The following is a 10,262-nucleotide window of genomic DNA, read 5'->3' as shown; positions in this document are numbered from 1 at the left end:
TAAATGGGGGTAAGGCTAGCCGACATTCACCTCTCCCAGACCCTGCTTAAAGCGGGAGCCTTGTGCACTGGGTACGACCTTTTTTTTTTACATGTCATTATTGTATGTTTTAAATTAAAATGCTAATTATTGAATTTCAAATATATCCTTTTAGACTGATATTTCATTGTACGTGACCTTTATTTTAGGAAGTAGTTTCTGGTTTGTTGAATTTAATGAGAACGTGGGTTTCTCGTCTACATGTGATTTTGTGATCTCCCATTTTTTAATCTTGAATGGGTTTATCCAATTCAATTAATGGTTGTTTTCACAATTTTATCTTGTTATCATTTGAGATAATTATGCGTATATGTGATCTGCTATTTACTCTTTGTTTCCAGCTGCTTAATGCTGATACATTCTGCTATTACACTCTATTTTTTGCGATTTAATACTGGTACGTTGAGCATGTTTCATCAAAATTCTTTACTGCTTCAGGTTTTATCAAGAGGCTGGTACGTTGATCCATCTTCTTAGTCTTGTAGTAGTTTATGTGAATACATAATTGCTCTAAATTATTACTTCATAAAGAAAAGCAACGTTCTTTGCCTACTAAACTATGATCATTTGCATAATTTAATTTGTGGAGAGGGTTTTTTATTCGGTAATTTTTTGGGGGACATATTTTTTGAATTTTGAAATTCAAAGGTAAAGATGATATGTACCTCATTAGTTTTCCAAATTGCAAATAAAGATGATATGTATCATGTGGATGCAAATTTCTTTCTTCTTGATCTTGGACAAAATTGCACCTACAAAACAATTAACATCTTAGGGTCAAGGCCAAGAGCCTCACACGCCCACGATGAATGGGGGGCTTTGGCCGAAGAACCTCCTATGCCAAAGTTAGAATTTAGAGAGAAAAGTGTTTGGAGAGTATTGTGAATTTTGCAAGTGTGTTGGAATGATCTTTTGTTGAAAATGGGAGCCTATTTATAGGGATATGGTGTAACTTATGGTTTAATGTGTGGTTTAATGGATTAATTAGACAATTAATCCATTAATTGGTTAATCAACACATTTTTGGAATAAATATTTTGGGGGTTATGTAATTTATATGGGATGTTTTGAAGGTTATGAAATAATTACCTTGTGGAAAATATAGAATGAGGATGGATGAAATAACTTTGAATTTATTACCTATTTTGGGCACTTTTAATTTGGTTGAAGGATGATTGCCCGCTGCTCGCGCGTAGAAATCCCGTTATACCTCAAGGGTATTTTTGTCGTCTTTTGTCCAAAAATCCACGTGTTGCCTTGTGATTATTTTTGGCTCCACATATCCCATTAATTTTCAGGTTTTGTTTCTATTTGTAATGGCGTTGGAACTAGACCTGTAAACAGGTCGGGTTTATCGGGTTTGGATCGGGTTCAATCCGACCCATTAAGTTAACGGGTTATCTGAACCCAACCCATTAAGATAACGGGTCACCCGGGTTTGGATCGGGTTCAATCCGACCCGTTAAGTTAACCGGTTATCCGAACCCAACCTGTTAAGCTAACGGGTCACCCGAGCCCGACTCGTTAAACTAACGGATCACCCGTTAACAATTATTATTATTTTTTTTTTGCATAAAGTTTATTTTTTGTTGTTAAGACTTTACTGAAATTACTAAAACATCCTCAACTAACAGGTGCTAACGGGTTGACCCAAAGTGACCCGTTATTTAACGGGTTGTTAACTTGTTCACCCGTTAGCGACTTGACCCGTTAAGTATCCACCCAAATACTAATATTAACGGGTCAGGTCGGGTTGGTTTAACGAATCGGGTTCAAAATGCCAAGTCTAGTTGGAACATTGGAATCCCTCCTCGTGTTGGAACGTTGGAAAAATTAAAAAGAAAAAATGGCAAAAAAGTTGGAGGAAGTCAAGGAGCAAAAATTGCCGAGTTGTTTGTGATAAACCAAAGAAGCCTGAATCAACTATGCTTGCTGCTGTAGTATAATCTTGCTGTGATATTGTTGTTGCTGTTTAGTTTAGTATGGACAAGGAGTTCGAGACTTATATTGAATTGTAATTTGTGCATGTCTTGTATATTATTTCAGTTCCCACAAGGATTAGGAGTATACAGAAATCTGTTCTTCATTGTATCTTTCAGTTTGTTCTTTGATTTTTTTTTTGTTGAAAATAAATATAAACGTACCGATAATATATATAAACGTACCAAATACGTACCAAGAAGATTTATAATGTAACATACAAAATATGTTTTTTTAAAATAAATATAAGCATACCAAATACATACGAAAAAGAAATACAAGCGTATCGAATATGTACCAAGAATATATATAAAGTAAAATTCTTTATGAAAAAGAAATACAAGCGTATCAAATATGTACCATGAAGAAATATATGTACCAAATATGTTTTTTTTTTAAATAAATATAAACGCACCAAAAAGATATATAAACGTACCAAATACATACAAAAAAGAATACAAACATACCAAATATCTACCAAGAAGATATATTAAGTAACGTATCAAATATGTATCAAGAAGAAATATACGTTTCATGTGTCAATTGAAAAACTTTTTATTGAAATTGAATACTACAATATTTATCTATAAGATTTTAGGAGTTTATATATATTATCTAAGAATTAAAACGTATATTAAATATAATAGCAAGTTGCGTTCATGTGTAATTTGAAATACTTTTTATTGAAATTAAATTCTACAATATTTATCTACAAGATTTTAGGAGTTTTGATTTATTATCTAGGAATTAAAAGGTAGATTTATATAATGGCAAGTTGGGTAATTTTACATTACAAACAAGGCTACTTCTAATGCATATGGCACCTAAATTGTAGGAAAATGTTTAATCAAAACTCTAAAATGCATGAATGTTTACTCTCAAAATTTTAAAAGCTAGGCACCTGTATCAAAACGCCCTTTTTAGATATGCACCCCTTTCACTATATATCCAAGTCAGTTAAAAAAAATTCCATCTTATGTGGCAATTGAGATGGACATCCACATCAGTTAAAAAAATCCCATGTCAGCTAAGGTGGATATTTACGATTTTACTCAATGATTTTTATTAATAAAATAATTAAAAAATAATAATGAAACCTACTTGCTCCCGTTTTCAAGCCTCGCCGCTGGGCCTCCTCCCTCTTTGCTCTCCAATTTCACCTTCCTTCACCGACGATTGATGGTGCTCGACCCCATTCATCACTGCCAACTGGCCGAATATCCTGATGTTGCTCCCAGTGATTGTTTTGCTCTGCCACCAGATCAAATTTGCAATTTTAACGGTTTATGCCTTCTAGCCAAATGTTGGATTTCATAGGTTTTTAATTCCAGCAACATTGAACAAAAATATGAAAAGGATTGGATACGATATTTTCCTTTCTGTTCTACTGCAGAGGATTTTCCAAATGGAAGAAGATTTGGAAGACAACCTCTTTTCTTCGTTCTTCATGGACTTTTGGTTAGCACCAAAATCTTTTCCTAATCCTCTATAGGAATGAAAATTTCATTCCATGTTATATCCCGATGTTGTCGAAGGTTTTGGCTTGAATTTTCATTGGAATTGTCATCTGTTGGACTCAGATCAGGTGGAGAGATGAAAACGTATCTAACAGGGAAGTTGAACGGGTAGGGTTTAAGCAAAAATAAAATTAAATTAAAATAAACAGAAATTCCACCTACGTTGACACCTAAGCTTCCATACATCACATGGTATACTAAATGTGGTATAATAAGATGGTAAGAATAGCATTATTGTTAATCAAAACTCTAAAATGCATGAATGTTTACTCTCAAAATTTTAAAAGCTAGACATCTGTATCAAAACGGCCCCTTTTAGATATGCACCCCTTTCACTATATATCAAGGTCAGTACCCATTTTTCTATATATCCAAGTCAGCACCTTTTTATATATCCTTGTAGTTAATATGAGTAGTTGTATTGGAATGCGAAAAGTAAAAAAAAAAATGTTAACGGACGAATAGGTGACCTATTAGATTAACAGGTTGAGTTCAGGTGACCTGTTATCTTCACGGGTCGGATTGAACCCGGTCCAAACTTGATAAATCAAACCCGTTTACATGTCTAGGCACCACATTTGTTTAAGTGAAAATTAAGCTCTATTGCAACGAAAAGGTATATTCTTTTCACAAGACACCAAACCCAATGGCAAACTGCATTCTTGATACTTGGGTGATTCAATCATATACAATGGACATGGTTTAGTTGGAAGCATCTCTTTCACCAAATTATGTAACTTTTTAAGCTAATCCAACCAAATTAAACTATCTCTTAAAGTGAAACAAAAGAGCAACTTTTTTTTTTTTTGGTGGTAAACAACCAAGATCTAGGCCACATACCCGGATGAAAATATTATTACTAACATCACAAATTTACAAAAAAGGCCCAAAGACAGAAATTTTCATACAAAATTGGACCTATCAAACTAACAACAAAAGCCCAAACAAGAGTTGAGCCCAGACTAGACAGAAACGAAAAGAAACCCGAGACAGCTGCTGCAACCGCCTCCATGTCATTGCATTGACCCGCTAGATCTCACGCTCCCAACCTAGCATCTCCTCGCCGATCGCACCTCCATCCAAGAACAACTCTTCGATCGCATCCACAAACTGGAAAAAAAACTAGCCATCAAGCCCGTGAAAGTCCACAAGGAACATTGCCAACAAGGGCAGATAGAGAAAAGGTAGTGATGTTGTGAACACCTGAGTCGGTGAGAACATTGGAACTCTACACACCAAATCAAAGAAACGCAACGAATCGCGATTAGTAGTGACTACATATCGAAGTGAAGATGGTCCAGGAAGAGGGACACCGATGGATTGTGAAGAACAAAGATCGAGATTGAGAGGAAGGGGAAAAATACAACATAGAGATAGAAATTTCGCAGACAAAAAAAAAATAAATAAATAAAATAAAATTGCCACCGACCCCAGTCATAGCTAGAGTTGGCGAATACGAAAATGGACTGTGAGCATATCTCCCAAGCGGAGAGAAAGTTTCATTTTCAACTTAAGAGCTACTCATTTTGGTACGCAAAAGACAACACTTGGTTATGGTGTTTTAGCTTTTATACTGATCAAGATTCAACATTAAACCTCTTTTCTTTCAGTGCTAAAATGTTATTAAGTACTCTTCTATAATTAAAAAATAATAAGAAGAAAAAGAAGAGTGCATCATGATTTTCTTTATCACTTGATATTACGGTTTAGAAGTATTTTTCTTTACTTGTAAGTGAGAGATTTTACATTCAATTTTTGTCGAAAACAAGTCTAGAAAAGACAACAATTTCCTTATGCTATTCAATAACTCTAAGCATCAAAATTTCCATTGAAGTAAATATGCACCCGCACATTAAAATCTCAACGTGCTAGGGCTTATGTGACATGCATTGTGTGTCTCACAAATTGTATACATGACATGTGACTCATCAAAACTAGACAAATCATTAAGAGTGACATATCTCGATATTTGACGGAAATTAATTAAAGAATTATCTTTATGAATTCTTGATTAATTTTTAAACAAATCAAGGATGGCCAATTAAGGAAGGTTGGTAATAGAGAAAGGACTTTACTGAAATCTGGAATACAACTTTAAAAGAACAATTAGAGAATACTCTTTGCTTACATAAACTTCCAAATTCAAATCCCCCCTTGCTGTCTCTAACGTTCTGAGTACTTAGAGAGTCTAGCCAGCAACCATAATAATTACAAACACAAGTTCCTAACCCATTATAGCATAGTAAATGACCATTATTAAATGATAGCACAATTCCTAATTAAAACATCACTTGCAGGAAATCAAGTTACTAGGAAGTATTAAATCGAATTTGGACCAGCCACCAAACTACATTGATGGCACGAGTTTGAACCCAACTCTCCATGATATTCTGACAAGTCTCGAACATTAAAAGTTGGGTGAATGTTTATGTCCGGTGGAAGCTCGACCCTATAAGCATTGTCACGGATTTTCTTCAAGATCTTGCATGGACCAATCCTCTTTTCTTTGAGCTTATTATAGTAGCCACCAGGAAAACGCTCTTTCTTCAAATATACCCACACTAGATCATCTCCATCAAATTTCTTCACGCGGCGATGTTTATCTGCAGCTTCTTTGTACTTGATATTGCTGTGTTCAAGCTTCTTCCACACTTCTTCATGTATTCTGGCCATGGATACAGAAAAATCTTTAACCTTTTTCAGTTTTGGTAATGAAGAGTTTGGAATGGGAGCAAGGTCAAGATAATGTGTTGGAGCTCACCCATAAACAATCTCAAAAGGATTCTTTCCGGTATAACTGTTTACAACGTAATCATAGGAAAACTCAGCTTGAGAAAGAGTCATGTCCCACTGCTTTGGTTTCTTGGCTACCAATGCTCTGAGCAGATTGCCGAATGTTCTGTTAACCACTTTGGTCTGGCCATCGGTTTGAGGGTGATAAGCACTACTATACATCAAATTAATGCCAAACCTACCCCACAAGTGTCTCCAAAAAGGACTAAGGAACTTGGTATCCCTATTTGAAACAATAGATTTTGGAATACCGTGATATTTAACAACTTCCTTAAAATATAAATCAGCAACATAAGAGGCATCCATAGTCTTCTTACATGGAATAAAATGAGCCATCTTGGAGAAGCGATCAACAACAACAAAGATGGAGTCATTTCCTCTTTGAGTCCTTGGCAAACCAACCACAAAATCCATGCTAATATCCTCCCATGGAGCATTGGGAGGTGGTAAGAGGGTGTACCACTAGTATTCTATGATTGACCTTTGCATGTTTGACAAATTCTGCACCTTTTCACGTAGTGAGTCACATCCCTATAGATTGTTGGCCAATAATACTTATCTTTTACAAGACATATTGTCTTGTCTCTCCCAAAATGCCCACCTAAACCTCTCATATCCAGCTCCTTAATTATATATTCCCGAAGTGAGCATTTAGGAATGCACTTACATGCTCTCTTAAAAAGAAAACCATCTTGGACAAGGTAATCCTTATGATGTCCGTCCTTGCAAAACTCCCAAACCTCCCCAAAATCAGTATCACCAGCATACATGGCTTTAATGTTGTCAAAACCTTCCAGTTGAACATGGAAGGTATTGAGAAGTGACACTCGTCTGCTAAGAGCATCCGCAACTTGGTTGTATCTCCCACTTTTATGCCTTATTACAAAAGTATACTCTTGTAGAAATGCAACCCAATTGGCATGTTTTCTATTCAAGTTTCCTTGGTTGTTAATGTGTCTGAGAGCCTCGCAATCAGAATTCAAGATAAACTCCCTTTGAATAAGATAAGGTCGCCAATGACGAAGTGACTGAACAATGGAATAGAATTCCAGATCATAAGTGGAATACTCATGAAAGCTCCTTACATCCTGCAAGCTGTTTGGTATGGGATAGCTCTGATTTTCTCTTCATCCACTTTCAGGCCTGTAGAAGTTAGGATAAAGCCTAGGAAAACTAGGCTTTCGGTCATGAAGGAACACTTCTTGAGGTTCACATAAAGATTTTCCTTTCTCAAAACAGTTAACATAGCCTTTAAATGAGTATATCGTCAAAGTAGACAATGACAAATTTACCAATGAAAGAACGCAGTGCTTGATTCATTACCCTCATAAAGGTGCTCGGGGCATTGGATAGCCCAAATGGCATAACAAGCCACTCGAAGAGGCCCTCACGAGTTTTGAAAGTAGTCTTCCATTCATCACCAGGTTTAATTCGGATTTGGTGGTACCTACTTCGAAGATCAATCTTAGAGAATACTTTGGCACCAGCAAGCATGTCGAACATATCATCAATCCTCGGAATAAGGAACCTGTATTTGATAGTGATTCGATTGATAGCATGGCTGTCTGTACACATACGCCATGTGTTATCGGTCTTAGGATTATGCAAAGTTGGTACCGCACACGGACTCATGCTTTATTTGATATAACCTTTCTCAAGCAATTCTGAAACTTGTCGTTTTAGCTCCTCATGCTCTTTAGGACTCATGCGGCAGTGAGCCTTATTTGGAAGGTTTGAACCAGGAATAAAATCTATTTGGTGCTAGATGTCTTTAAGTGGGGGAAGACCACTAGGCAACTCATCCGGGATAACATCTTTGAATTCGTCCAAGACAAGCTCTACTTTTCTAGGGACATTTGTAGATTTCCCTACTTCCTTAGCAACCAATATATATACATAATACATGTGTCTTCACTCTCTTTTAAGAATTTGGATAAAGTAAGGCAATGGTTACCCTTCTCTTGCTGGATTTTTGGAATAGCTTCTTCCTCCTTGCTAGGTAAGAGAACAATCTCACTCTTTCCCATTCTAAAGGTATAGTTGTTTTTGTGACCATCATGGGTAGTGCGTCTATCAAATTGCCAGGGTCTTCCTAGGAGTATGTGACAAATATCCATAGGAACTACATCACACCAAACTTGGTCCTTGTAATTCTTCCCCATTGAAAATGAAACAAGACATCTCCTGGAAACTTTTACCTCATTTCCTTTCTTGAACCACGCGATTCGATAAGGTCGTGGACGTGGCTCCGTTTGGAGCTTTAGTTTATCTATCATGTCTTGAGAAACAATATTTTCACAACTGCCACCATCAATTACAAGAGTACACACCTTGTCATGAGATTTGCAACGTGTCTTGAAAATGCTTGATCAGAGCCAGTCTTCATTTGATTCTGACTTGAGAGTGGAAAACACTCGATGAATCACCAAAGTTTCACCAATTTCAGGTTCAATTTCTTCACGCTCTACATCATTGTCTTCATCAAAATTGGGCTGAATAGAATCATTAAAGTATTCAACCTCGTTGTCTTCATAGCCAAGAGCCACTCGTGTATCAACTTGCCGCTTCGGGCAACTCTTGTATTGATGACTGGTTTGGCCACACTTGAAACAAGAACCAGAGTTGTTGATATTATTTCTTTAACTTCCCGTAGCTACACCATAATTTGTAGGAGCTGATTTAATATGACCTTTATCTTCATACTTAGCTTTTCCATTGGTGATCCAGCCATGAGAAGATTCACCCTTAGAAGATGGATAAAAGCTATGAAAATTTGCAGCTCTTCTAGTACTAGTATGAGCAAGTCTAGCCTCCACTTTTAAAGCCAATTGATAAGCATCATTAACCCTACAAACTCTATGCATCTCGACTTCATCACGAATCTGAGGTCTTAATCCCCCTATGTATCTTGCAGTGAGTTGTTCTTCAGTTTCTTGGATATCATTACGTGCTGACAACTTGTAAAACTCTTCGGTATACTCCACAACACTCTTAGTTTCTTGGCGAAGGTTGTTGAATTGTGAAAAACTATATTGAGTGAAGTCTGGTGGGAGAAATTTCTCTTTCAATCTTGTTTTCATCTTTTCCCAAGAAGAAATCTTAAGCTTTCCTTTACGTAGCCACAATTCTTGAACTTTATCCCACCATGTAGATGCATAGCCACGAAGTCTTGTTGCAACCAACTTTACTTGTTGATGTTCAGGTATGTCTTCATAGTAAAAAAAACTTCTCAATGGCACTAAGCCACTCAAGAAACTCTTCAGGAATTAGCCGACCATGAAACTCTGGCAAATCAATTTTGATTGTGTCAAAGTCATGGGTGAATCTTTTCGCACGACCTCTTTCACGTATGCCAAACGAATTTTGGTCAGATTCATCACTTGAATAACCTTGACTTGATCCTCTATGCTCGCTGTGAGCATTTTGGCATTCAAGTTGCAAGGTAAGTCGTTCAACTTGTCGTCGCAACTCCTGAATTTCGTCGTCTCTCTCATCCCTGTGATTTTCTGGACCATGGTTACCTCTCTTTCCTCTACCTCTCCCTGCTGCCATGAGAATACTCTCTGCTTACATAAACTTCCAAATTCAAATCCCCCCTTGCTGTCTCTAATGTATAAAGTACTTAGAGAGCCTAGCCAGCAACCATAATAACTACAAACACAAGTTCCTAATCCATTATAGCATAGTAAATGATCATTATTAAATGACAGCACAATTCCTAATTAAAACATCACTTGCAGGAAATCAAGTTATTAGGAAGTATTAAATCGAATTTGGACTAGCCACCAAACTACATTGATGGCACTGCATCAAGGATGAACTGTTATTGATTTTATTTCATTTAAATCAAAGATTGTTTGATGAAGTCAAATTACGAAGAAAACCCCAAGTCAAGTCTTGGTTCTTTTGTTAATTAATTAACGCCAAACCCAG

The 10,262-nt window shown here is 36.5% G+C and overlaps 1 protein-coding gene and 1 long non-coding RNA gene across 2 annotated transcripts; both read right to left on the bottom strand.

Moving 5' to 3' along the window:
* Positions 1-4,364: 4,364 nt before the first annotated feature.
* Positions 4,365-5,081, bottom strand: LOC114825336 (uncharacterized). The gene is made up of 2 exons (XR_003773986.2): positions 4,740-5,081; positions 4,365-4,646 (listed from the first exon to the last, which is right to left on the bottom strand). It is a non-coding gene; the product is annotated as an uncharacterized lncRNA (long non-coding RNA).
* A 774-nt stretch (positions 5,082-5,855) lies between these two features.
* LOC114825472 (uncharacterized) lies at positions 5,856-9,409 on the bottom strand. The gene is made up of 7 exons (XM_070823249.1): positions 9,033-9,409; positions 8,727-8,918; positions 8,284-8,630; positions 7,806-7,894; positions 7,070-7,357; positions 6,298-6,599; positions 5,856-6,201 (listed from the first exon to the last, which is right to left on the bottom strand). The coding sequence occupies exons 1-7, from the start codon at positions 9,407-9,409 to the stop codon at positions 5,856-5,858; spliced, it is 1,941 nt and encodes a 646-aa protein (XP_070679350.1).
* Between the last annotated feature and the right edge of the window lie 853 nt (positions 9,410-10,262).

Source organism: Malus domestica, chromosome 06, assembly GCF_042453785.1.
Source record: "Malus domestica chromosome 06, GDT2T_hap1".
NCBI lineage: Eukaryota > Viridiplantae > Streptophyta > Magnoliopsida > Rosales > Rosaceae > Malus > Malus domestica.
This window is presented reverse-complemented; position numbering and strand designations above follow the sequence as displayed.

Coding starts and splice junctions, on each gene's coding strand:
- LOC114825472 (XM_070823249.1), bottom strand. CDS start 9,409: ATGAAAACAAGATTGAAAGAGAAATTTCTCCCACCAGACTTCACTCAA. Junction 8,919..9,032: donor ATCACCAATGGAAAAGCTAA/GTATGAAGATAA, acceptor TGGCCAAACCAG/TCATCAATACAAGAGTTGCC. Junction 6,600..7,069: donor GTGATACTGATTTTGGGGAG/GTTTGGGAGTTT, acceptor TTATATTTTAAG/GAAGTTGTTAAATATCACGG.